This window comes from Daldinia vernicosa (assembly GCF_022497035.1).
Source record: "Daldinia vernicosa strain CBS 139.73 unplaced genomic scaffold F5Y00scaffold_27, whole genome shotgun sequence".
NCBI classification, from domain to species: domain Eukaryota; kingdom Fungi; phylum Ascomycota; class Sordariomycetes; order Xylariales; family Hypoxylaceae; genus Daldinia; species Daldinia vernicosa.
The window spans coordinates 294555-319945 of record NW_025953943.1 but is presented as its reverse complement, the minus strand read 5'-3'; the positions used below and the strand labels follow the sequence as shown (position 1 = coordinate 319945).

At 46.8% G+C, this 25391-nt stretch overlaps 10 protein-coding genes across 10 annotated transcripts; 5 read left to right on the top strand and 5 right to left on the bottom strand.

Moving 5' to 3' along the window:
- Positions 1-776: 776 nt before the first annotated feature.
- F5Y00DRAFT_270283 (uncharacterized protein) lies at positions 777-3292 on the bottom strand (the record flags this gene model as incomplete). The annotated part of the gene is made up of 2 exons (XM_048012599.1): positions 1986-3292; positions 777-1219 (listed from the first exon to the last, which is right to left on the bottom strand). The coding sequence occupies exons 1-2, from the start codon at positions 3157-3159 to the stop codon at positions 777-779; spliced, it is 1617 nt and encodes a 538-aa protein (XP_047864265.1). The 5' UTR covers positions 3160-3292.
- Positions 3293-4934: 1642 nt separating this feature from the next.
- On the top strand, positions 4935-6174 carry F5Y00DRAFT_238875 (acyl-CoA N-acyltransferase). The gene is made up of 2 exons (XM_048008025.1): positions 4935-5664; positions 5722-6174. The coding sequence occupies exons 1-2, from the start codon at positions 5254-5256 to the stop codon at positions 5863-5865; spliced, it is 555 nt and encodes a 184-aa protein (XP_047864264.1). The 5' UTR covers positions 4935-5253; the 3' UTR covers positions 5866-6174.
- An 80-nt stretch (positions 6175-6254) lies between these two features.
- F5Y00DRAFT_238872 (alpha/beta-hydrolase) lies at positions 6255-7780 on the top strand. Its single transcript, XM_048008024.1, has 2 exons — positions 6255-7193; positions 7273-7780. The coding sequence occupies exons 1-2, from the start codon at positions 6771-6773 to the stop codon at positions 7645-7647; spliced, it is 798 nt and encodes a 265-aa protein (XP_047864263.1). The 5' UTR covers positions 6255-6770; the 3' UTR covers positions 7648-7780.
- A 302-nt stretch (positions 7781-8082) lies between these two features.
- F5Y00DRAFT_238869 (translocation protein) lies at positions 8083-9745 on the bottom strand. The gene is made up of 3 exons (XM_048008023.1): positions 9143-9745; positions 8525-9081; positions 8083-8473 (listed from the first exon to the last, which is right to left on the bottom strand). Exons 1-3 carry the CDS (start codon positions 9546-9548, stop codon positions 8279-8281), a joined length of 1158 nt encoding a protein of 385 aa, XP_047864262.1. The 5' UTR covers positions 9549-9745; the 3' UTR covers positions 8083-8278.
- A 1244-nt stretch (positions 9746-10989) lies between these two features.
- On the top strand, positions 10990-12758 carry F5Y00DRAFT_90214 (uncharacterized protein). The gene is made up of 3 exons (XM_048014324.1): positions 10990-11229; positions 11284-12009; positions 12063-12758. The coding sequence occupies exons 1-3, from the start codon at positions 11112-11114 to the stop codon at positions 12599-12601; spliced, it is 1383 nt and encodes a 460-aa protein (XP_047864261.1). The 5' UTR covers positions 10990-11111; the 3' UTR covers positions 12602-12758.
- A 499-nt stretch (positions 12759-13257) lies between these two features.
- On the top strand, positions 13258-15191 carry F5Y00DRAFT_238866 (phosphoglycerate mutase-like protein). The gene is made up of 2 exons (XM_048008022.1): positions 13258-13716; positions 13796-15191. The coding sequence occupies exons 1-2, from the start codon at positions 13505-13507 to the stop codon at positions 15120-15122; spliced, it is 1539 nt and encodes a 512-aa protein (XP_047864260.1). The 5' UTR covers positions 13258-13504; the 3' UTR covers positions 15123-15191.
- A 924-nt stretch (positions 15192-16115) lies between these two features.
- Positions 16116-17877, top strand: F5Y00DRAFT_238863 (uncharacterized protein). Its single transcript, XM_048008021.1, has 2 exons — positions 16116-16376; positions 16575-17877. Exons 1-2 carry the CDS (start codon positions 16272-16274, stop codon positions 17187-17189), a joined length of 720 nt encoding a protein of 239 aa, XP_047864259.1. The 5' UTR covers positions 16116-16271; the 3' UTR covers positions 17190-17877.
- F5Y00DRAFT_270281 (uncharacterized protein) lies at positions 17730-19577 on the bottom strand. The gene has a single exon (XM_048012598.1). It carries the CDS (start codon positions 19362-19364, stop codon positions 17871-17873), a length of 1494 nt encoding a protein of 497 aa, XP_047864258.1. The 5' UTR covers positions 19365-19577; the 3' UTR covers positions 17730-17870.
- A 2623-nt stretch (positions 19578-22200) lies between these two features.
- On the bottom strand, positions 22201-22920 carry F5Y00DRAFT_270277 (heterokaryon incompatibility protein-domain-containing protein; the record flags this gene model as incomplete). The annotated part of the gene is made up of 1 exon (XM_048012597.1): positions 22201-22920. The coding sequence occupies one exon, from the start codon at positions 22918-22920 to the stop codon at positions 22273-22275; it is 648 nt and encodes a 215-aa protein (XP_047864257.1). The 3' UTR covers positions 22201-22272.
- Positions 22921-23010: 90 nt separating this feature from the next.
- Positions 23011-25172, bottom strand: F5Y00DRAFT_238859 (HET-domain-containing protein). The gene has a single exon (XM_048008020.1). The coding sequence runs from the start codon at positions 25020-25022 to the stop codon at positions 23058-23060; it is 1965 nt and encodes a 654-aa protein (XP_047864256.1). The 5' UTR covers positions 25023-25172; the 3' UTR covers positions 23011-23057.
- Positions 25173-25391: the final 219 nt, after the last annotated feature.

The window sequence follows — 25391 nt, the reverse complement described above, 5'->3', positions numbered from 1 at the left end:
GTTTTATTCTCAACGTCCGGCTATAAGCTATCCTAAGATAAAGAGACCTGTGTCCCTTTGTCTGCCTCAAATAGAGGCACTAACCTAGACAATTATAATACGTAAAGTACACAATCATCGCATCCGCCATATGCGTACCAACATCCCCCCTCTCGCAGTTCATTTAGTCAAAACACGTACCATGCTTTTCCAAATCAGACCATAAGTTAATGACTCTGCCCAATGTCTTATTGCAACCCGTAGCAGTGCAAGGAGGGCAAAGGGGACGCGATAGCACAATGAAAGCGGCTAGTGCGATTACTATCAGGAGTATATAACTGATATACTTCAGTATGGGTTGTGTTCTCTCTGCTGGTGGCATTCTTTCGTCGTTGATCTCTGACGAGGACGATATAGTGTGGTTCGAGGGGCTTAAGTTGTAGGGGATATTTTGAAGCTTCTTGTTAGGTATGTTGGTAAAGGCTAATGGAATATGAGGATGATGATAATGCGATGAATTGAATTAGTTATTGGGTAGGCTGCATAGCTACCTATATATATACCTACGTGTGTGGGTAAGTTATAGCGTTCACTTACTAGAAGGTACACGAACGGGCGTCGATCTTTCTTCTAGGTTCACGAAATTTCTATGAAGATTTCTTGAAAGCCTTGTTTTATAAAGGATTTTAGGTCACAAGAAGACTCTTAGTTTATACGGATAGATATCCTACGTCCTTGGACACAGGTAGGAGCAACTGTTTACAAGCAAGTTCTATTGAAGTATACCTACCCTTAACCTAGCCTAAATAGTTATAATCCGAGATCATCATGAGATGAGCGTAACTCTCCTGTTTCTTCTTTCTGAGGAACTCCTCGACAGGGTCGATTTTCTCCATTGCTTCATCAGAGGTATCGTCAACAATATCCGACTCCACTATGGTCGCCTTCTTTGATACTACCGGCGTAGTTTCCTGCTTCTTCTCAGAATCTAACCCAGCCTCGTCCATATGCAACACACACTGGCCGTAGCTTTCACTTAGTTGCTTCTTTAAGTCTGCTATCAGTGACTTTGCCTTGCTAATTCGGCTGTCGAGGCTAACCTTCTTGCCATGACAAAGCGAGCAAAGACGAGGAACTTTGAAGTTACTCCATCCATGTGTCTCCACAACGTCGCATGATTCCGAAGTCAAACCAGACTCGTGGTCCCGTTTCAGTTCGCAGACCTTCAGGGGAGAGGGGTCTATGGCAGTGTGGTTACACTGATAGATGATCTTCCGGTGATGACACATCCTCCAATAGAAATGCTAGAGATATTGATTACTTACGAGTAAAAGTTCTAGTGGGAGATGGTCATTGGCTAAGGATTATCTGTGCTTTAATTATCGTACAACTTGGAAAACAACTATTTAGTATAAGTCGAGAGGTATTATATGTGTCTCAGTTGACAATAGAATTGTAAGAGATTTCCTCCTTTCATACTACTTAGTTCTAGAACAATGGAGTCTCGTCCTCTTCATTTGGCTTGGAGCCTTAGCATAGCACGTCGTTCATTGTATTATCCAAAGCAGTTTAGAAGGATGTCCAAGTTGCCTACCATATAAGCCCCTTTATACCTATTATCCTCGGCCTCTAAGGGGTAATCCAGCATAAAGTCGCACAAAGGTGTTTTCACGTGCGAATCTGAGGTATGCGGGCACACACTATCATCCAGTTATAGAAGAGACATTGAAGATAGGAAAAGGGGTAAATAAGGGTGATATATGAATATTCATCGAAAAAAACAAATGTCCTATCCTTCAGCTGTAAGAACAATCGCTAAACTAGTATTTTCCCGCGCCAACAATCCTAGTCAGGAAAGGGGCTAGGCCAAGACAAAGAGAACAAATAAATGTAAACCCTACCACAAAACCCCGGCTTCAATAACCGGAGTTCAAAATCTCCTATACCAATGTCTCCCTCTCATCCCCTATTCAGTCCATTCCTACCTACCTACCTTACCTACCCACTAGTATCCTGGTAATACCCAACGTAGCTCCGGTTCCGCACATCCCTCCACATCTCATTCACCAGCGCGTCCTGATCATCGTCGCTATCATCGCCATGAACAAAAGCCGCATCGAGCTCCCGAAGATCGTCCCGGACCGGCGAGATATACTGCGCTACGTAGCGCCTCTCGGTGCGCGAGTATCTATAGACGCACGACGGCGGAACCCACGACCTCCTCGCCCCGGCTGAAAGTCCTACCCGCAGCCGCCGCGGGATCCGGAACACGAACCCGGCCTGTCGGTGCCAGGCGTTGGCGTGCGTCGCGAACTCGTCGTGTAGAGCATCCCGCACCTTCTTTAGATCGGCCCTGGTGCCGCCGGGAGCCGGCAGCGTGATTTGGAACATGGGCGCGCGCGACATGGACTGTGGTACCATCAAAGGCACGCCGGTGGCGTCGTCGGCTCGTACCGGGTACATGTCGAATTTGACCTTGGGCTGCTCTTGAAGGTACAGCTGGTCCCGGACGATTCGTCCTACGATGCCTACAAGGGGCCTGAATGTGTCGGCCATCCACCGGTAGAGCTCTTGCTCTGTCCAGAACGAAATCGTCTCGGGCCGCTTGTCTAGGTTCGCCGGAGCCGGAGGTTCGATGCGTCGGTGCCCGTCCACCGGCGTAGCGGGATAGTTGGTAGCGAATGGGCTGCCGGAGGTGTGGTGCTGAAGGTACATAAACGGGTTAGGGTCCGCGGAACCAGAGTGTTGAGGGGTTATTGCTATCCTGGGAGATCGAACTACTGGAGCTGGGGGCGCATTTGGCGCCCTGGGAGGTGCTGATAGTTGAGGCCAAGTTGGGCGAGTTCTCGGACTGTGGTATCCTGGAGGCGGATCCGGGTAAGGTTGTCGGCTCGAGCTAACGTTAGGATAGTATGGTCTAGCCGGCGGTGCTGTTTGAGTATGGTTCGCCTGATAAGGGTACAGAGGCCCAGTGTATGGTGGAGGTGGAGTGTATGGGGGAGGCGGTGCGGGAGATGCGTATCCGTAGTTTGGTGGCATATCGGCGGCGAATGGTGGGCTATACCTACCGTAATACGTTCTACGCACTCCAGAGGGTACGGGTTCCCTTTCGAACCTCTGGCGAAGCTCCTCTCGTTGAGTCCCGTCAGGGACTATTGACTCGGTGGTACCGGAACTCATGATATTTCTAAGCCTGGTAAGGAAGGTTTCGAGTAAATGTTGCTAGTAAGATTCTTTTGGGATGGCTGGCAGAGAGATGATGAGAGCCATGGACATGTTTAAGTAAAATGGCTATCTACCTAACCGACGCCCCAAGGTCTTCCAAGAGCTGTGCTGGGAACTCTTGGTTGACGAAGGGCTGACGAAGTATTGACAAAGGGTTTGCAGTCCATCACCAAACACGATGCTAATGTATGATACGTGAATCATCTCCAACGACGAGGCCGCATGTGTGTAAGGTTGTCATTAAGCTACGGTCATGATGATACAACAGCGAAGATAAAGTACAGTAACTTGTACAAGTGCGGTTTACAGTATGACCGCGGTGGTGCGGCGAAGTTCCGAATAGATATCTAGGAGGGATTATCAATGATTAAAGGACATATGTGTCTGTACTGAGTCAAGCTCATATCAGATGAGCTCTTGCCTATCATCGAGCCACTCATGTGCTAGGTCATATATCAGATCCAAAAGGTTAGGATGACTTCTTGGCTTTTCTTGGTCTTTGTCTTCACCTAGTAGTCACCCCTTAAGCACGCCCTACTCTCGGGTATATTCATAGTTATCCGTTACAAACTACGACTGTTTCCTGAGAAGATGAGTTGTTGTTAGATTATTTTCAAGTAAGTATTGGAAATCTCGTTAAAGGTGTTAATCAAATACAATTTTGCAACAATTACATATTCTCATGTCGGCCTAACTACTACAGCATTTGTTCCGTTATTAGTTACTTACCCGCAGGCTCTTCGCGGCTTAGACAAAACCTGCCTCGTGAATAAAATATTTAGGTATGTGTTAAGGAGTAAAACACGAGAAAATCAGCAAACAGATCCTTTACAGAAGAGATTGGGAAGTTGAAGGGTTAAATCGCACGCAATACTACCTAAATAACCCCATTTTAGATTCTGTTTGAGAAGCAAACCAGAAAGGCCAAACCCCTCTAATCAACAGAATCTCGTACGAAAATAACATAGATTAAGGTAAAACCAATAGGCGTATAGTAGTCGAATTATTATTTTCAATTCCAAGTTTTCCGCTATAAGAATGTTGAAGACTTCTACGATTACTTCCCTCTTAAACTCGGGCGTTTAGGGTCGCTCGCGGAATGGGCTCGTGTTATGGGAATGACCGGGTCTGGTTTCACGGTTTGTGCTATTTTAGGCGTACATATTTAATATGTTAAGGAGTGTAGTATGTTAGTTTATACCTTCTATTTCGGAACAATGCAAGGGGTTTGCCGGGTAGTAGAAAACACTGATATCAAGTGAACATACTCCCACAGGCAGAGTATTCCTAGAGGGACGGAGGGACCCTTACTGCATGTTTCTCGATAGCTCGAGTTAACTGGATTGGTGCACTTATATGGTTATTTCCACCCGATTGACGAATAAAACAAAGTACCGACCTGTTAAATGCATACTCTCTTGAAGTGTTCAAGCTATCGCATATTACCAGTTGTAATTCCTCCTCGAGCTGCCTGAGAAGCGCAAAAACTACTATAGTTAACTACCTAGGTATCGATAAGGTAGGTTATTCAAAAGGAGAAGGAAAAAGAACTCTATTATAATCGTTCTCCTTAAGTTGATCTTACTTATTTTTCCATTTATAGTTCTAACTATAAATTCTAAAGCTTTTAATAATAGTAACTCAATTTTTCTTATAACGCTTAACCATAACACCGCCCCATAATTTCGAACCCGTTCTTGATAATGGGTTGTTGAAGACTACATGAATGTGTGCCTTACAGGTAGTTAACCTTCCGGGACTATATCAATCGGTCAGAGCCGGTCCCGTCCCCGTACATATGTCGTGACCAAGTATCCACCTCATAAAGGCTTAGTGCGATTGCATACCGCCGCTGTCTGCCTAGAATTAGGCCACGTATTGCAGGGTCGTGGTACCATAGGACAGAAGAGTTTTATAATAGACTTTTAAACTAGACATAACCTAACGCTGGATGTCTTAACTTGCACTCCTTGGTGTAGACTCTTCTTATTGTGTTCGTTCGAATTCAAGTAGTGCGTTACTGTCAGTTACCCTATACACTTCCATACAATGCCAACTCCTACGGTGAAACTCTTCTCTCAACAGGAACATGGCCACCTATTACCGGCCATCGCTGCTATCCATGCGGCTTGTATTGTCCATGACCAAACTCTCGCCACGTTCCTCCCGCCGCTAAAGGGCTCAAAAATCCAGAAATACTGGGAGGACATAGCAAGAGAGACTGAGTTGGGAACACGGTTTATTAGCATTTTGCTTAACGAGTCTGAGCCGGGCATCAAGGCCAATGAGCTCGAGGTTGTAGGAGTTGTTACGCTAAGCATGCCATTCAGCGAAACAGGGTCTTTCCGTGGATTCGTGGAGAAGCTTTTTGTTAGCCCTATTTATCGAGGGAGAGGTGGAGCTAGAGCTCTAATGTCTCACCTAGAAGCCGAAGCATTGAAGAGAGGCAAGACCTTAATGGTATGTACCAATATACCCAAAGGGACTCTAAGTCTTTAGCAACTAACACGCATATAGTTACTAGACACAGAAATTGGGAGCCAAGCCGAGAAAGTATATCCGAAACTAGGGTATACGGAGATGGGCAGGATCCCTAGGTACGGCATCAGCCCCGTAGGAGGACTAAGAGACGAGGTGTTCTATTACAAACATCTACAATAAAAAAAAGGATTTACCTAGTTGATGAGTTGCCCCTTTTTCGGGTGCCTTATGAACCTAGGTAAAATATTGTGTCTTGACACTTGCCTAAGCCAGTGCATTTCACATCCACGGGATCTAAATCTTAGGCTCGGACGATCCGAGTTGGCTAGTTGTTTAGCATTGAGTCGTCGAAACTACCTATTAGGTAGAATCTAGAGACCCTCGCTAAAAGCATAGACCGGGATTCGCCAAGGAAAGTCCCTCAATGCCGTTGATGATCACAAAAGTTAGACACTACGTAGAAACCAGTGATAACTCAACCGTTATAACCCTCTAATGTTAGCATTGGGCTAAGCGAGTTCGTCTAAATGACATGCTCTATATAAAGAATTATTTGTAAGTCTGAAGACTAATACGCATGACTCAGAGCCTCACCCGAAGAGTCCCGAACCTGACCCGTGACCAGCCGCCAGGATGCTCAAATTACCTACTTGACTATATGTCGACTAGGAACTCTTTCCCGCTTTTCTCCCCGATTTAGAATTATGCTGCTCCTTAACCCTTTTCGCTCGGTAGCTAATTCGCTAGTCCACTCCACGCTGCATAACATCGCGTAAACATGACTGCTACGCCTACCAGTGAACCGTCTTTAGAACAGGTGCCATTGGATGAGGCTTTTTCCCCCAAAATGCGGACGGTCGGGGATGATCTGTTACACAGTAGATTATTTATCATAATTAGACTTGGCGAGTGAGTTCTAATCGTTGCGCACGGTGTGGTGAAGCTTTATAGACAACGACCCCTTAAATACTCGTTAATCGAGATATTTAACTTGTAGCCATTGCCTCCGTATCCCACATCATATTTGAACAAGAACCTATTATATTATAACTTTATACTACCAAACAAGTATATCATCACTTATAATGGCGTCCCAGAAGCCCGTTATCGTGTTAATCCACGGCGCGTTCTTTGCGCCGGTGCACTACCGGAACTTGATCGAGCCCCTACGCTCTCAGGGATATATCGTGCTGAGCCCGCCAATGGCGACAACGGGCATCGATGACTCTATTGCGGGGAAGACTTACGTCGACGATGTCAAACGTATTCTCGAGAGTCTTCTTCCCTACTTAGACGAGGGTAGAGAAGCCGTGGTAGTTGGCCATAGCCAGGGCGGAATTGCCGCCAGCGCCTTGACTGAGGGCCAGACCATCGAAGACCGCAAAGCTAAGGGCCTAAAGGGAGGCATCAGATCAGTTATATACCTCACTGCCCTCGCCATACCCACAAAGGGCGCGAGTTTAATGAGCATGCTGGGTGGCACGCCCCCGCCAATCTATAAAGCTGAGGTAGGTTGCGTAACTTATTTCAAAAAAAAAAAAAAAGATTTTGAGCTCACCGAAATGTTAACGTGTATGATATAAATAGGGACCCTTCTACGTCCTTACCGAGTTTGCACTATCCAACACGAATAGCGATATTCCCATCCCCGAAGAAGAGCAGGCAGCACTGGCGAAGAGCTTGGTGCATCAGAGCAAGGCGAGCATAGAAGCCCCCGTTCAATTCACCGCGGCCGACGTCACTGTCCCCAAGACGTATATCGTCTGCACCGAGGACAAATCCTTACCGGCTTCTCTTCAGGAGACACTCGCCCGAGCGACCGGGTGTGACATTGTTAGGATTCCAGCCACCCATTTCCCCTTCCTGGAGAGTAATGATAGCGCCAAGAAGGTGGTTGATGTTATCGTGGACGTCGCTGGGAAGCGATGGGGATTAGTTAGCCGAAGGAAGTACACAGGTTAGGTAGGTAGTGAACTAACTATGTACCTACCTCAAGGAGCTTATAGCTCTGTCTCTCAGCTCAACCTTTTGTATAGTTAGTAGCTCTTATATAATAAAATAAAGCCCTCCGGGACGATATGAGGCATCGAATATACTAATAATTGAAAATTCTTTCTCGTTTGTTTGTAGATATTACGGAGTGTTCAGCCCTATATGAATATGGTAAAAAGGGGGCAGCGGGAGTATTACATAATGTTATATTCAACGGGATTGACCTGTAGGGGACTATTACCTAGTGCACCTATATTGTGCGCCACTGGCTTGCCTATTAAACTTGAAATTAAATTGAAAGCAACACCACTTACGTCTATCTATGAAGTATTCCCTTTACTTAGAAGCTAAGATAGCAATATCAATGATGATACCATGATTTTTTACCTATTGCCAAGATATGTCCCTGGCTTGGCGTTCTTGGTTGTTAATTATCACTTTGAAGAGGTGATGGATAGGGAGGGTTGATGCATCCTATTCTGAAAAATAGGTACCTATGTAGTGCAACTTTTAGAGTCATTTGTTCTACTGTACATACTTTTTCCCTACTGACTAAACTCCCTAAACGCCTATCGCTGCAAATATGATACAGCGACCACACCTATTCATCGTCAGCAAGCTCCTCGACCTTTGGAGCTACGTAGGCCCTCTGCTGGGGTTCCGTTTGAATCTGAGTTTCAGTTGCAGTGGTAGTAGCAGTCGCCGGAGGTGGGTGACCTGTGTGGCTTGCAAGCTGAGCAGCTGACTCGGCACCGACTGATTTGGAAGCCTTCTTCTTTTTCTTAGGCTTGGCGGTCTGATAACTAGTTAGTACACGTCTGTGATATAAGATTAGGTAACAACAAACCTCATGCCAGGCCCAGACGGGACGGAAACTGTCCATGAAGGAGACATCTTCCCAAAGATTGGGGTAGAGCCAAAGGCCAGGGGGCACAACAAAGTACGTAATGCAGAATAGAATGACGCGGAAAATGGCCATGAGGAAGAAGAGACCAAGAAGCATCAAGAATCCCCAGCTGAGATAGTAGACACCTTGTCGCAAAACGAGCGGCCATAGAGGGTACAGGACTACGGTGAAGATGACAAGTAAGGCGAGAGCAGCATAAACCTTGCGCATAATCTGACTGCCCTCGTACAGCCAGACATAATACATGTCGTCACCAGCATCTTGCTGCTGTTCAATTTTGACTGTCCAGAGCCCCTTGACTCGTTTACCCTTCTTGGGAGCATGGTCGTGACCCTCGTGGGGGTCGATCTTGCTGACACGCAAGGCTAGCATGGACAAGGGTAGCAATTTGAAGACGTTCTCAAGCGATGCGCGATCGGTGACTTCGGGAAGCGCTGGGTTCTTTGCGCGTGCCTTGGCGTAGGCAGGAGACTGAAGAGCTCGAAGAGCTCTCTTGACTAGAGAACCAACATGTGAGATTATGTCACCTCTAAAATAAAATAGCAAATAGTAGCATACCTCTAAACATATCCTTGCGCTCTCCATTAAGGATGCATGTACGTTGCTTTAGAGTCTGACTTCGTAGAAAATTGGCAAGGGAAATTGCGACGGGATTAGGAGGGCCAGGTTGAATAGGTCGCGGTTGACCTGAGGCTCCCGGAGGAGGGCGCGGCGGTCCTTGAGGTCCAGGTCCGCCTTGAGGGCCTTGGCCACCTTGCTGTTGCTGTTGTCTCTGAGCTGCTTGAAGCTGTGCTAGACGTTGGGCCTTGATGTGCTCGACAAATTGGGGGACAGTCATGCCATGCTTCTGTGCTTCGGCGGCCAGTTGCTGTTGCATCGCGGCAATCTGCTGAGGCGTCGGCATCTGGCCTCCAGGTCCCATTTGTATCGGGATAGCTCCCGGAGGAACGTTAGGGTTCTGCATGTTAATTACTATCTCTTGAAATTATTGCCGGTATGGCTGCGAAGTCGAAAAAAAGGATAATAAAAATTTAGTTAAGATAGTGTGAAAGAGGACAGTGAGATGTGGCCGCAAGGTGCCAAGTCTGGAGATATTTTGGATTTTTGGATTGACGCAAATAGAACAATCTGTCATTCTTGAACCTTGGGAAATTTTAGCGTTATGGGTTTGTACCTATGTACTTAATAAGCCCAGCAGCCCAGGTGCGACTTCCACTGATTATTCTACTGAGCTTCCATGAATTATCCGATAAGATACGCACGGTCCACCTTACACAAATACCTCCAAATGTCAGGCAATCTGTAAGTGGACTTGGACAATTCATCTTTCCCACCTTCATGTTGTGAATGTACTAAATGAACCTGACTCTTTAATCTTTAACTTCCGAGCTTCCAATATCATGAGTCCAACAATACGGCTCAAGCTTCTTATAAGCATCAGGTCTTGAGTCAGTTGACGCTTAATTACGCTTTCTGGCTCCCTGCATATTCTACCTAGCACATAACGGTTTGCTTCCAAAACAATGAATGCGCCTATAACGCCATGCTGTTTCGACACGCGAGGAGGCAGAGGAGGCAAATGTGCCTCGAAGTAGGTATTGATAGAAGTTCAAGGTGAAACAGATGGATAATTAACAAACAATATAAACACACCAATTTTTGAACTTAGAAGGTAGTAAAGCGTTTACTGCCTCTACCTGCGGATATCCGGCCAACCCTAAAACGGCGCCTCATCAATAACAACTACAACTCTGTAACGTAAGATCGCGTCTACATCCCCAAATATGTTACTTACTGGGTGGACACATCCGGCTCGCGCAACACTTTATGGATGCTCTAGTACCGTTTCCAGTCGGACAAACCCATGGCTTCCCCAAAGGCGGATGCCCTTCTTCATCCATTGAAACTCACCTTGTCGGGGATGACGAGAGACATACTCATACTGGCTTCGTTATTCACGGCCCTAGCTGCTACATTCAACGCCAATCTAAGGCCAATCTCTGAGGCCCACGAGACACCCTTCACGGGGTTCTGTGGCGATGTATATTCAAAACATTTCGAGGGTGGGCAACTTAAGGCCTTCTAGACGGATCACAAAGCAAGGAATTCTAAGACAAAAGACTGGCTGTGCAGAATCGTTCATATTACAAGTGGTGGGGCCCTGCAATCTTGGTGTGTGCCGCCAACCATCCGAATCCTCTCTAGGACCCCGGTTCGTAAGCGCCGACTGGACCACGACTTTTAGACTACAGCCTATCAAAGTCACGGACGTCTGCATCTAAACCATCAACGCTTCCCATCTCAATGTGAGCCTACAAGTCCCAAAAAAGTCAGCGTGCCCGCTCAGCTGCTTGAGCCTAAAAGGTAAGTGTACAAGCAGACAAGGTAATTTCTTTTCACGTCTTCCATAAAGGTATTATGCATCTCATGACCTCTTGTTTTCTTTGCTGCTCTCTTATTAGCTCTCTTATTTCCTACCAACCGCTGGCCGTTTTTTTCTTCCTATTCAGCGAGGCATGAAGTCATCATGAAAGCCTTAGGTGGGATGCTTGCTGAAGCTTATACATCATGGTCTTTTTCTATTTCTGAATGTTGTTCATCCTTTACTTCTTCTTCTCACTCCGATGAGAAGCCTCGTCAACCTGGTAAGCTTTGGAATATGCAGAAACAACGGCGACATCATTCTCTAACTAGACCAGCTGTTTCCGATTCATTCGGTATTATTTATCAAGAACCTTCATTTGCTCTGCCTCCTTCCGCAGAGTCGTCTAGGCCAGGCACAGGGACATCCAGTTTGGAGCGGGCTCCCAGGAAGAGACACGGTTCTGGACGGAGCAGCTCTGCGAGAAAGCTACTGCTCAGACCGAGTTCATCGTCATCGCGCAGGCCGCAAATATCAGCTCCTACCAACTTCCGCCATGTCTATTCGGAGTCATTCCGCTTCCCGGACCATGGTCTCACACAAGTAAGACCACAGCCGGCTTCTTTTCGTCCTCTTGAGCTCAGTATATATATGTCTGATAAGAGACTTTCGCCAATCCTTCCTCTCTTTGACTCCCCCCTACCCCCGGTCACGCCGCCTGAGCGTGTTTTTACTCTCTCAAGCCGTAGTGAAGACAGCCCGCATATTCCGCATTCCCGCAGCTATTCATCTATGTCGTTTCATGTCCCCCGGAGGCCAGTTAATGATGGGTCTGTGTTTGACTCTCCGCAGTCAGACATCAGCACGCCCCAGCGACCCCAACCTGCTAGACTTAGAAATCGCACGTCGCCGGCATCATCAAGTCCTATGATGGAGGATCTTGTTGAAAGGGTTGCGACTGCTATGTTAGAACGGGATAAGCTACAGGAGCAGATTGACGATATAATTGAGAGGCAGACCATCTACGTCAGCAGCCGGCCGTCAACTGCTCATGGACAAGCTGGTCAGTGATTTCACATCTCGATAATATCAAATTACGTACTAACCGGTTTATAGAAATGGTGCCCATGCCAGACATCCCAGCACTTCCTCCAAATGCTCCTTCATTCAGTGAACGTCTTAGTTCTGACCGCCCGCACACTGCGCCATCCCAGACCTCGGCGCGCACCTCATATAAGGCTAACTCATCACGCAAGGTGGAGAACAGGATTCTTCCCCCACCATTGCCGCTTAGACTTAGACCACCTCTACGAAAGAAGAAATCCTTTTCGCGGGTTTCTACCTGGCTGTTCCCTGGCGGAGAGCCCAACCGGGATATCAGTCTCGACTCCCTCAGCAATGGCCCAAGACCAATAACTGGCACAGACGGATCTTATCAGATGGATGATCTCGAAGAGAATCGAAGGTGCAGCGTCGATACCCTATCGACAAACTCAGACTGGACCATTGAAGAAGAGCAGACTCTACCTACAAGCTTGTCGCCTAGTAGTACGACAACCCTTAGGGCAAAGTTGGAGCCTCCGATGGCGATCGTATCTGGACTACGACACCCGATGGCCTTCCAACAACGACAGAGTGTTGGTGTTGCTGTCTAATTTCTATTCTTCTATGTTATAGCATTTTATGATACCAAGCGGTACTAAGGGACCGTGCATTTATTCATTTCATGCCAGAATGGGGCATGGTATTAAGCGGGACATATATAGATTTGGAAGGAAAAATCAGCATCTAAAGCAGGTTCTAGCCATGATGTTGGGGTAATGATAGAATTAGGGACCCTTGGAGCTTCTGACCTCGGAGGGGTTTTAAAGCGGGCTGGCGGCATTGCGCCGGATGATACCCCAATAGGTAATGGCCAATAGGTAATGGGAGCAAGGCTATCTTATGTTGCGAGTTGTAAATGGTTTAATCATGGAGTCAAGTCTACCCTAATACTTGGTTCTTGGATGTTGTACATATTTATTGAGTGAAGCTGGTGTTGAACTTCAATACAATTGATTTGTTCAAGTTTGTGCTACATCTCTGGTTAGAACTTTACATTTACCCAACAATACACATCTACATCCCAAGGTACCTACTGAAGCAAACGACCATTAGTCACATGTTTATAAGACTGCTGCGGAGTTGTAATACTGCAGTGTTGGGTGGTTACCTAATCTTCCTATAATTGTATTGTAAGGTAGCCAAGGTAAGGCTTATGCATATTAGGGTCGGGATGTAGATGCTAACGGGCCGGCAACAGCCGTTATCCAGTCAGGTACCAATCAGTTGCAGCGTCTCACGGACTTAGACGGCCGCACCCAAGCACAGGTTCTTGTGAAAAATCAGCAACTCATTATGTACAATTGTTCATTTGCCTACTCAATTTTCTTTTCCTGCCATTTGCAGCTTTAAATATACCACAGCATCATTAATTTATCGGTTGCACCTTGTCCTTCTTCAAGTATCGTCAGGCATACGGCGATGAAGAAAGATCGGTTCTTTCACTCTTTTTCACGATGGTCTTCACCGACTTGAGACGCCAGCTAACGGCCTTTGTGGCCCGAGGCTCATACAAATACACTCTGCTTCCTGAAAATGCCTCCCGCAGTCGGATGCAAAAGCGCGCTACAAGTTGGATTAATCAACGCATCTTCACTGTTAGGCTTGCTCTATGCGCCTTACTTTCGATTGTGATAATCACATTTGCGACAACTTTTATGTATGTCAAGTACGTCTGGGGGGAAGGGAGGGAGGGGTTGCCGTAAATAGCTCACTTGGCTAATCGCAGATATCATTTATTAACTTAGGCAATCTATCTCGTCACAACCCTGCAGAGGCTTTATACATGATCGTCACTGTAGAAAGGAGGTTTCTCGTTCGTGGGGACAGTACTCATCTGTATTTTCTGCCCCTTCGGAAATCTCGCCGGCTATCCCAGATGAGTGTCATGTCACTTTCGCGCAACTGCTCTCGCGCCATGGAGCCCGTGATCCCACAGAGCATAAGTCTTCAGCCTATGGGGCACTCGTTGAACGTATTCACAACAGCGTGGTAGATTACGGAAAGAGCTTCAAGTTCATCAAAGACTATGAGTACACCCTTGGTGCTGACCAACTCACCCTGTTTGGAGAGCAACAAATGGTGGACTCTGGCATCAAATTTTATGAGCGATACCAACATCTGGCCAGCACTAATACTCCCTTTGTGCGTGCTTCTGGTCAGGAACGTGTCGTCGAGTCAGCTCAGAATTGGACCCAAGGCTTTCATAGGGCTCGATTGGCGGATGAACGTTCTAATGCTCCGGATACCTACCCCTATGATATCCTAGTTATCCCTGAGAGTGATGGCTTCAATAATACGCTCAGCCCCAATCTTTGTCCTGCTTTTGAGGATAGCCGACATGACACCCACAGCAACCAGGATACCTGGACAGAGCATTTCGTGCCACCCCTAACCGAGAGGCTAAACAAAAATTTGCCTGGTGCTAACCTGACCGACGAAGAGGCTATCTACATAATGGATTTATGTCCTTTCAATACCGTGGCCGATGACAAGGGAAGACTATCTCAGTTCTGCTACCTATTTACGGTAGACGAGTGGCATGATTATGATTATTACCAGAGTCTAGGCAAATGGTACGGTTATGGGAATGGAAATCCTCTTGGGCCAACTCAGGGGGTCGGCTTTGTTAATGAGTTGCTTGCAAGACTCACTGGTCAGCCTGTTGTCGATCATACTACCACCAATTCAACACTGGACGGGTCCAATATTACATTTCCTCTCGACCGTGTCCTATATGCCGACTTTAGTCATGACAACGATATGATGGACATATATGGCACGCTGGGCCTATATAATCTGACTGATCCACTGCCTGGGGACCGAAGAGTTGGCCCACGGGAAACTAAGGGGTTCTCGGCCGCCTGGGCTGTCCCGTTTGGGGCCAGATTATACGTGGAGAAGATGTCGTGCGGGGGAAGCAAAGAAGAGTTTGTTCGAATTCTGGTTAATGATCGAGTGATACCCCTGCAGAACTGTGGCGTTGATGCGTTAGGCCGCTGCACGCTGAGCAGGTTCGTCGAGAGCCAGAGTTTTGCGAAGAATGGTGGACATTGGGACCAATGCTTTGCGTGATACCTCTAGGCTTGTTTATCTGCCAAGACATAGACATATAATGAATGGAATGCTGCATTTTCATCTTTACATCGTGGCCCTGCTTTAGTTGTTTTGCTTTCATTGCCTAATCTAATGTGTATAATCGTGATTCGAGACAAAAGTTGCGGGGCTGTTCAAATACGGACACTGCAGGTTCCCAAACAGAAAATATATTCGATAATCCGACTAGGTACCTACGCTCATTCTTATCCCGATATGACAAGTCAATATACTAATAATAGCTATGATCAAGGGTTATGTTGTCAAACCCCCATATGTATAGCCCGATAGATATTAGATATGTATTTGTCACTGAGGTTGGAGATTACTGCTATAAGGCAGAATTTCTGCACAAATCGTAAGAGAACTGAGACAATAACAAGGCTTAGGAGTGGTGCAATAACGTGACCGTAAATTTGACAGGTTTGATAGGTTTGGATAGACTCTTGGAGTGAGACAACATTAACAGCTATTGGGGTTTATCGGCACGAATTTCCTCCCAATTAAACTGGTAGGTTTGGTACCTAATCTCATGTATGTAACCGGGTAACATTATGTTAGAATATTCCCCCCAATCTGCACGGGCCATGACCGTTAAAGTCTACATAACGTCATGCTTAAGTGGATACCGTCTGGACTTTCAGACTTTCTCCCCCAGTCCCATAGCCGACTCCACTGAAGAAAGCAGGGGCTAGCACCTAAATCGGGTAACTCGATACCGTATCCATGCCATGTTTGCATGCCCATAACCACGCTAAGATGAACCCACCGAAAGACCCAAAGCTTCAAGAGACCCGCAACACCGGATGACAAGCAACAACGCTGCAAGCTGCAACGCCGCAACGCTACCGGAAAAAGAATGTCATCAGCCTCAACTCCAACTTCGCATTGTAAGACATACTGACGACTAGATCCCACCTCGCTACCTCTTCTGTCCACCTATTCTCCACCGCCCACAACACCTCCTTCCTTCTATCCCTACCTTAGGTAGTTTCGCCACTCTTTCCAACTGAATTTTCCCGGTCCTGTCGACTGCCGTCCTTTTTTTCTTTTTTTCTTTTTTTTCCCTAGACGATTCCCCCCCTCCAAAAAAACGATAAACATTCCGGACCACACCCGCGACCGAAAATGGTCAGCCCTGTCGGGACCTTCTTCATAGTCCTGGTTGTGTTGCTGATCGTAGCCGCGGTCGGCTGGATCGTCTTCACCCAGCTGCGCGCAAGGCGGTTAGGCGTAAGTGCCCCATTTTCTATACCCTCTCTTCCTCCAACCACTCACTACCTATCATCTACTCCTAACCCCTCCCCCCTAATCACTGCATCATGCTTGTCTTACTTGCCGGGCATGATCGGAGCCATACTTCATGTTCCTCTCCAGGTAGCTAGCCTATCTAGTATATGACTACGAGCTAACAGATCCCCGTTGCGACAGCTCCCTGCCCCACCTCTCTCATCTTACATCCCCTTTGCGCACTCCGAACCCTCGTCCTCGTATGGGCCGCCGCAACCGGCACCGAGTGGCATTCGTAGCTGGATAAGCGACAAATGGCGCGCCTTGCGCAGCAGTGGAAATAGGTCCGCGAGCGGCGCGTACGAGCGCCCCTCCCGCCGCGGCTTCGGACCCCTCGACCCGGACGAGGCCTGGGACTCGCGCGTCGGCCACGAGGCGGACGGGTACTACGGCTACGGATACGAGGAACAAGAACTTGGCCTGCGCGGACAGGGACAGCGTCAGCAACAGCAACAGCAACAACATGAGAACGGCACCGGATACAGCACCGTGAACCTAGGGGCCGATGAGCGAAGAGGACGTACGTTAAGCCGCGACCAGGGTGCGCCTATTGGCGGTAACGGAAACGGAAATCTAGGCATTGGAGGTGGCCGCAATCCGTTCGACGACGAGGCGGCCGAGCCTAGCAATATCAGCCTGAGGGGCGTGAGTCCCCGGCCAATCGACACAAATGTCGCGGCGACCAAGGCGATTGCGGGGGCCAAGCACGATAGCCCGACGTCGGAACGAAGATCGATATTCAGGGAAGAAGTATAAGGACTATGCATTGCACCTTGTTTTTATATTATTTATATGTGGTTGATGCCCGCCTCGAGATGTTTCCATGGTGCGCGGTGTAGGAGTGAGATAATGTGTAGGTATGCTACATGCCACCCCCTTCCCCATCGACGGGAAATAGGGCGGGGTTAATTTGTTCTCGGTCGAAAAGAGCTGGACTACGTAGGGGTGTAAATACGGAGTTCGTTTCTTGATGTGGACATCTTGGTCTGAAGGGTGTTAGGCCTTAGGGCGGAACCCCGAGGGAAGGGAGTTTGCGGCGTTTTAGGCTCGTTAATAAGGAAAAGGGGAGGGCGGTTGTTTCGTTTCTGCGTATACTATCTATCCTATTCGGGTCTTCCCAAAAGCCACAGGCGTTGCTGGAGGGTGGTTTACTCAATATACAATACGGATGCGGCATCGCATTTTTTCGTGGCTTTGCTTGCTTCTCTTTTTCTCTTCTATTTATGGAATGAGACGCGGTCGCCTTTCAAGTCTCCATGATCCATACTGGGTAACAGAATCGTCCCCCCCTCAAATAACCATAGGAAATAATTTAGTATAAATGTCAGGAGACATCATGGCTACCCCTGATAATCAACAGGGAACATCGGCAGCTTAATTAACCATCTAAGATAGTTAAGTTCTACTAGAAGAGATGGGCAATACTAATCATAATGTTCAAACATTAAACCAGGTTTTTGCTATTTTAAACGCCCGCCCATATTCGTTTATATCTAAGAAATATTTCCACGGGCTTAAGGAAACATGGACAGCCCGACAAGATAAGTCAAACGCGAATGTCCCCGCCCGGTCGTTATCACCCGTCTCTCGGAAAATGTTAACAATCGTTGAAATATCCAAAGCAAGTATAGCGAAGAATAAGCCCAAGAGAACGAACTCAAGGGAGGCATTGCTGCTCCACTTCTTCAAGAACCTGGAGGTTTTGCTGGGGAAGAAATCGTGATCTCGATACAACCGACGAAATCCCTCGAAGACGAGGCCCAGGATCGGAGCTAATGCCACGACGGTCGAGATCCAGAAAATGGCTACCAATAGGTCGCCGTAGTAGACGCTCTGTTCAAACCCTGGGTCTCCTAGCAGCCAGTCCTTGGAGCACAGCTCTGCCGAAGAGCATGAAGAAGCGCCGGGGGCGGCGTCGATCTTGTCCTCGTGGCAGTCGTATCGGGCGTAGCGGCCTCTCCCGAACATGGACACTATGTCGCCGTAGTATATCCCGAAAACAACACAGGAGGCAATCCATTGAGCCACCGTCAAAGAATACAAGACCCACAGTAGGACACGATGTAGCCTCGAGTCCGGTTCAAAGGCACATTTTACGGGGTGGAAGTGTAGCGAGCGTGCGTATCGCCACACCGTAACCCAGTTCAGCACCGACAGGGGGGCAAAGCGTAGGGGATCTGAAGCCTGTATGAATAGGTTCACCCACCAAAACACGACGGTCGCGGTGTCAAATATCGCGAGGCCCCAGAAGATCGTGCCGAGACCCTGGCCGCAGTCTTCGGGGTCCGAGGTAAATAGCTTGAACATCCACCACGAGGCACTCCATATGGTCATGGTGGTGAGCAGCGTGGTGGTGAGCGAGAGCGTGTAGAAGGCGGCGGGCCGTGGCGTCGACGGTATCACCTTGAAGGCGCTTAGGCAGCTGGCGACGTCGCACCACGTGTATCGAGCGCCTTCGTAGTCGGACCGGTCCGCCGGCAGCCACAGCTTGACCATATAGTTCTCGCTCGGGTCGGGTGAAAAGTCGGTATACCCTCGGCTGTCCGTTGCCAGGTTATACTGCAGGAACGTACAGTCGATGTTGTTGGGCGAGCTCTGGCTGCTGGAGCACTCCCGGAAGCGGGTGTTTTTATAAAGCTGGAACTCGATGCTGTCTGGGTCGATGCTGGGATTGTTGTTGTTGTTAATAGCTAGGATGTACACGACGAGGATGGCGACGAGAAGTCCAGAGAGAGCAATGGGCATAAACCAGAACAGGGACTTGAAAATAAAGGAAAGGGTTCTGGATTCCTCTTTGTCGTTTGCCTCTTCTATCATCTCGCGCATAAACGCTGCGCTGTAGTGGTATGGGTCCCTTTTCCGACGACGAGGCCGGTCTCTGGGTTCGTAATAGTCTCTTGCCGACGGCGTGAGGCCGGAGTACCGAGACATGATGAGAGCTCAAGACGTACAGGGGTGACGAGGTCGACGGGGGACGTTGGATATCGTGAACGGTGCCCGCTGTTAGTTTAGGTAGTCTGGGGAATTAACGCACCCTGTATACCTTAGGTAGGTAGTCTAGTATCTATACGGAGGGAAAGAAGCGGGACTAGAGGAAACAAGACAATATGTATATAGATCTTCCTATTCTTATAGACAGATACCAAATAAATACGTAGGGGACCCCTGTATAGCTGACCAGCCTTGGATAGATTTTGTGATTTACCTACAGCACTAGGTACCTAGTCGGCGGTGCATGCGAAGCAACGCTTAAAATGGAAGAATAACAGCAGCTTATGTACAGGGGCGAAGGCATGCCAAGAACGAGAGCCTGCCGCGAACGAAGTATGACCTACCAATCTAGTATCAGCTGCTTACAGCCCAAGCACCGTGGCGGCAAATGCGCTCTCGTAAGACTATAGTATTCGAAAAGCTTGGCTAAAAGTCACGACTGCAATAACTCTAAGTTCTAATCATTCAGAGATTCTGATTTCGCCTTTTTCCATATTCAAGGGTATAGCTGGCGAGTACCTAGGTAGGAGGTATGTAGTTATACATAAGAAGACTCTGACCTTTTGGATTCAACTACATAATAAGGCGGCTGGTTACTTCAGCCCATCATCTTAGGTAATCGCTGAAAATGCAACCCTACTTCTCTTTAACGGGGGCGCTAATAGAAACATGGGGATTAGAATGAAGGGTTTTTATAGGCGGTGCGACATCGCGATATTTCAGCTGTACCCCTGACACGTATGTATGTAAATTATAAGCATTTTTCAAACTTGAGAGGCTTTCCTCACTCCTAAGCCCCCAACTGCTACCCTTGACTGTCTCTGGTTCTAATTATTGTTTCGTGACCGAACTCTTTATTCTAGTTGCTACCTAGGTACCTAGTAGGTATAGTCATTTCTTATATAGAAACTAAAGTTGTTTCAATGCCTTTTAGACTCACTTTATGATTACTATATAATTTCTTATATAGTATTTGGGTATGTATAACTATCCCTCTTGTTGCATGTAAAATATAACTAGTATAATCATTAGTTCCAAATATTTGATATTAGGTTGAAGTTCTATCGCCTAATCGGAGTCTATTATCAAGTGAAATCAAAGCTATTATACTATCCTTGATAACTACTCTATTCTCTAGACCCTATCTAGTGTAGCATGGGGGTTTATTCCTTATATGATCTATGAATAAAATTTCGAAATGAATCTGAATGATATAATTCTATGTGACAATGGTTAGTCGCTCTCCCCTTTTCCCGCTGCCTTATACCCAAAGACAATTATGACTAAGTCTATACCAATCTGAACTCGGTCAATTCTCTCCCCGCCTAAAACTCTTCGTTATATTCCTCAAAAACATACGATTGAGTTCTTATATCACATTGACTTATAAACAGATAGTTGTCTCCGCAAGGTCGCACCACACTAGCTTGAGTAGCCCCTTTAAATAGACATACATGGTTCCCAGGTTGTAATGCGGCGTTTTGCCTTGGCAGTCGCACAATATTACCGCTGTAAAGTAGCATAATTATACCACCAAACTCACCCGCCATATTATATAACAGAGTATGCTGGTCTCTGTACATTTTCCTCTTTGACTTCAAGGACATTTCTTTTTCGGTGTCGCATAGTTTGCGAAATTTGCGCCGGTACGACTCAAGTCCCCATTGGTTAAAGACCCTAATTGCGTTCTTAGCAAGACCATCCAAGAACTCCTCGACAGTCATCCCACTCATTCCTGCCGAAGGCACGAGAATTTGTTCCTCTACCTCTCGGAGACGACTTGGTAGAGGTTTGGGCATTTTCTCAAGTGGGCAGATGGCTATGCCGAAAGACCTGTCAACGTGATTTTTATGCCTTCCTATTAGGATCCCTTGAAGAATTAACGTCCGATTATCTGGTGAGATAGACGCGGATGGCTGACATTTAAGTCTGGATTTCAGATATAAAAGGTATCGGAAGTTGGTGATCCACGAGGGTCTGGTTCCAATTTCAATGTCATTTATCGTACACCCAAGTGGCCGTAAGTCGCCGGTGGAACCTGGAACATAGGTCGCGCATTTCCATAGAGATCCTTGTACGGCTGGTTATAGTCAGGCATTAACTCGGCCGGTATATCTTTTCCTAGAAACTCAAGAAGACCTATGTCAGGGTATAGTGGGTTAGGGTGGCTACAGGGGTCTGTACGAGTATATAAGAGGCGCTTCGCGCCCTCGTCAGGTTAGAAAGGCCAGGCGTTACTAAGTTCAATACAATTACTACTTGGTCTGCTACCCTAGACATTCACTCTATGCATGATTTACCTCACTAGGGCATCCTCTCCTGACAACCTAGAATTCCGTAAATTTGGTCCCGAGGATCCTGGCATTTCTTATTCTGTGTTTCAAGCAACAATCTTGCAAACACCTCCGGTGTTGTCATCTCGCTCGGGTTGAAATCACTATAGCTATCGTTGTAGGTGAAATCGGACATATAGGTAGGTAGTCATTCTCGTCAGTAGAATGGGATACTTCCTGGAACCTTCGTGTCGCCATTATCCTTTTCAACCCCGTGGTAATTAACAAAGGCTTGTAAATTCCTGCAAGTGTGTTCGTTAAAGTCTCTAGTTTTCCCCAGAGTATATGATGACGGCCGATATAAACTGTAGGAGCTGGAGATATGCAAGCTTCTTGGATCGTCCAAGTCCTTGAAAACCATGGATTCACCAGAATACTAGCCGTTATTTCGAGGAGAGTATTATATGAGCTGCCAAATACCTCCCGTAGGACTTTTTCGTCGTCGCGGCTATCAACGGGTATTAAAAGCATGAAAGACGAAAACTCCTGCATTATATCTTCTATTACGTCGTCTTCTATTGATATTGTCGGCGCTTTTGGCCCGGTGATGATTTCCAGGGGCTTGCTTTCGAGCTGAAACTCGTATACGATATCATCTTTCGAAGTAGCTTTCTAAGATGACTTTTACCAGTCGAGGGACTGCAGGGCCCCAGCCAAATAGGGACGTGCATAGAAGACATATATATATCGGTCATCCGTGGCACTTCTCGGGACTTCTCATCGGCGTCTGCTTGACTGATGCAGATGGCGTCGGTCCAGATGTAGTCCGTTAAGTAGTCGTCGCGTTGACCCAATTGACGGAATTGCCGTAGTACTTCAAAAAGATTCTTAGTGATATCAAACGGTAAGCCATATAGAGTGATCGTTCTTAAGTCTGATGGATCTCCCCAGACATAAGACAAGGCATGATATTCTGGCTTTGAGCTTAAAGGTACCTCGTCAACCAAACATTCGATACCATCGGCGTCATCTCCCGGGAGGATCCTAACTAGCTGGATGTCCGTCCCCGACAATTTTCTATAAGAATATCCCGGTATCCTATTAGCTAATCTCTCATCCTCGAGATTCACTAGTGCTGACCGTTCTTTTGTCGGCAGGGTGGGTATGAGTAAAGGGTTGGAGTGGAGGTATCGAACTACTGTCTTATGAATCTCGTGGAGCATGATGAAGTAGCCTACTTGGTTGTAGCGATAATACTTGTTGAAGACGATTAGGTGATAGGATAGGATGAAGAGAGGGAGCGGCAGCACGCCTTAGATTATAAATATTATATTATTATGTATTTCACCCTATAAGTTTTCTAGATCAATTTGATATCTTGTATATGCGCGCTAGCCCAGAAACTGTCGTCATTTATCTTGCTCTTAAGAGGACCGCCTCCCAGTATACACTGGCCTAGGAAAGTAAAGTTCTCGCCAGAGGCACGCAATATGCTTGGTTTATTAGCTCCCTTAAACAGACATATTAAATCACCAGCTATCACCTCAATATCCCTCCTATAAGCGTTAAGTATCGAACCGTCATGGAGTAATAAAGAAGGATGTACGAAATTGACGACGACCGAATTTTCTAACATGCCTGTTTTTTTCGTCCATTTTTTCTTTGCTGTCCGTGACCGTCTACGCCTAGGCGAATCACGCAGATTGCTATAGGCTTCATAAAGCAATTCAGGGCTCTCCAAGGGAATAATCTCGTTCACCCATTCTATCATATCATTTAAAGCCTCTTTGATTGTTATCCCTCTTATGGATGCCGAGGGTCCAAGGATGTGCTCCTCGAAAGCCTTTGCGTAATTCGTCACCTCAACCGGTATTCTCTCACGGCACGGTCCTTCAGCTTTTGCATCAATCCTATTAAGGACACTTCGGAATGTCCCCAATATGCAGCCCTGTAGATGTAGAGTCCTTTTATCAGGTGACACATATACAGACGGCCCGGGTACCGGGGGGCCCCGGCGTAGGTAACGGAAGTCAGTGACCCAAGAGGGTACACCTTGGAGCTCATTGAGGTCACATTCGAGCAATTTTAAGTCTCCAGCTGACTGAAACAAGAACGCGGCGTAGGCCCAATACGTCTCGGAATATGACAGATGGTAGTTCGGCAATAGCTCGTCTGGGAGTTCTTCTTCTTCTTTAAGATTCTTCAGTATACCTAATAGCCCGTAGACTTGATCCCGAGGATCCGTGGATTCTTTGATATCGGCAGCCGTGAGTATTCTATCAAAGACCTCCCCTAATCCTAATGTCCTTGGCTCGCCGCAAATATATAATATATCGATTGTCGTTAGGGTCTCAATCCTCCGACTTCCTGGGGAGATGACAAGGGATTTGTTCTCCTCAACAAAGTATGAATAGAATGTTGTGAGCTTTTCTAGGCGTACGTTATGATGCCCAACAAAGACAAGCGGGCTCATATGTAAACGTGCCTCCTGAATCGTCCATAGCCTCACCCACCACGGCCGACTCAATATGTCCTCCAACACAATCATGACTGCCCTGTAAGCGCGACCGAATATTTCATTTATACTTATAATCAAATTGTAGTTGTCATCCGCAGGTTCCCATTCCTTCCCCATTGAACGAACTTTTTCGAATAAGATCTCAATCGCTTCGTCATACGATATTTGAAACTTGGGTGAGCCGGCATTTTGTAAAGACTTTTTGCGTGGGTTAATTTGAAGTGTTCTGTTTACAGGCCCGAGCCAAACGATAGTTTGACCACTACCGTATATCTCAGGCATACGTCGTACTTGTTGAGACCTTTCTTCCACGTCTTCTTGGTTAATACAGATGGCATCGATCCAGAAATATTCATCGGTGAAGATAACGTCGTCGGGCAGCTCTAGCTCTCTGAATTGAAGAAGAGCTCTAAACAAATTTTTCGTGACTTGAAAAGGTTCATCTTCTAGGAAAATGGTCATCTTATCCGTCGTATCGCCCCACACATAAGACAGGGCATTGAAGGGAGGCCGTTCTCCGGGCCACGACAGTTCTTTGGGATGTTCCACTTCTTCAAGAGGTATCTGGTAAAGTAGACATTCAATGGCGCCAGTTCCTGGTAGGATGCGGAGCAGCCGAATATCTGTTCCCTCTAATTTCCGATATGGATATGCGGGCTTTCGGTGCGGTTGGTTAGGTGGTTCGTAGTCTTTGTTCCCCTCAGCGTCGTAGCAAGCTATGCTTGAGATCTTTTCTTGCTGTATGTATGGCGATTTGGATTTCCGACGTTTAGGCTTATAAGGACCAACTGGAGAATTAGCTGACATCACGAAAAAAAAAACGTCTTAATGGAATCAATGTGTTTTTAGTGTTCTTAGCTCTCAACGAAGAAAAATAACACGCTATCAAAGTTGAACTTCCATGTTCACTTCTACTTGTATTTAGACCGCTTCTGTCTACGTGTATAGGTATATAGGTATATAGTGGTGGGCAGTGCCCATAACGTCGGTAACCAATAATCTCCCTTGTATAGCCGCCAGCTCTGGAGGTAACCAGTTGTGGCTATTCAGCCTTACCAATTCTCGAACCTAGAACCAACAGAATAAAAGTAGAAAAAGCCATGGATGTTGGTTTGCAACTAACAAGTCTATTTTAGCTAGGGTTTGCCGTTGAAGTTTACTATAAGTCATGTCAGC

Coding starts and splice junctions, on each gene's coding strand:
- F5Y00DRAFT_238869 (XM_048008023.1), bottom strand. CDS start 9,548: ATGCAGAACCCTAACGTTCCTCCGGGAGCTATCCCGATACAAATGGGA. Junction 9,082..9,142: donor GCGCAAGGATATGTTTAGAG/GTATGCTACTAT, acceptor TTGGTTCTCTAG/TCAAGAGAGCTCTTCGAGCT. Junction 8,474..8,524: donor CCGTCTGGGCCTGGCATGAG/GTTTGTTGTTAC, acceptor ACTAGTTATCAG/ACCGCCAAGCCTAAGAAAAA.
- F5Y00DRAFT_238872 (XM_048008024.1), top strand. CDS start 6,771: ATGGCGTCCCAGAAGCCCGTTATCGTGTTAATCCACGGCGCGTTCTTT. Junction 7,194..7,272: donor CGCCAATCTATAAAGCTGAG/GTAGGTTGCGTA, acceptor TGATATAAATAG/GGACCCTTCTACGTCCTTAC.
- F5Y00DRAFT_270281 (XM_048012598.1), bottom strand. CDS start 19,364: ATGTCTCGGTACTCCGGCCTCACGCCGTCGGCAAGAGACTATTACGAA.
- F5Y00DRAFT_238875 (XM_048008025.1), top strand. CDS start 5,254: ATGCCAACTCCTACGGTGAAACTCTTCTCTCAACAGGAACATGGCCAC. Junction 5,665..5,721: donor AGAGAGGCAAGACCTTAATG/GTATGTACCAAT, acceptor ACACGCATATAG/TTACTAGACACAGAAATTGG.
- F5Y00DRAFT_238863 (XM_048008021.1), top strand. CDS start 16,272: ATGGTCAGCCCTGTCGGGACCTTCTTCATAGTCCTGGTTGTGTTGCTG. Junction 16,377..16,574: donor TGCGCGCAAGGCGGTTAGGC/GTAAGTGCCCCA, acceptor CCGTTGCGACAG/CTCCCTGCCCCACCTCTCTC.
- F5Y00DRAFT_238859 (XM_048008020.1), bottom strand. CDS start 25,022: ATGTCAGCTAATTCTCCAGTTGGTCCTTATAAGCCTAAACGTCGGAAA.
- F5Y00DRAFT_90214 (XM_048014324.1), top strand. CDS start 11,112: ATGAAAGCCTTAGGTGGGATGCTTGCTGAAGCTTATACATCATGGTCT. Junction 11,230..11,283: donor TGAGAAGCCTCGTCAACCTG/GTAAGCTTTGGA, acceptor TAACTAGACCAG/CTGTTTCCGATTCATTCGGT. Junction 12,010..12,062: donor AACTGCTCATGGACAAGCTG/GTCAGTGATTTC, acceptor ACCGGTTTATAG/AAATGGTGCCCATGCCAGAC.
- F5Y00DRAFT_238866 (XM_048008022.1), top strand. CDS start 13,505: ATGGTCTTCACCGACTTGAGACGCCAGCTAACGGCCTTTGTGGCCCGA. Junction 13,717..13,795: donor ACAACTTTTATGTATGTCAA/GTACGTCTGGGG, acceptor TTATTAACTTAG/GCAATCTATCTCGTCACAAC.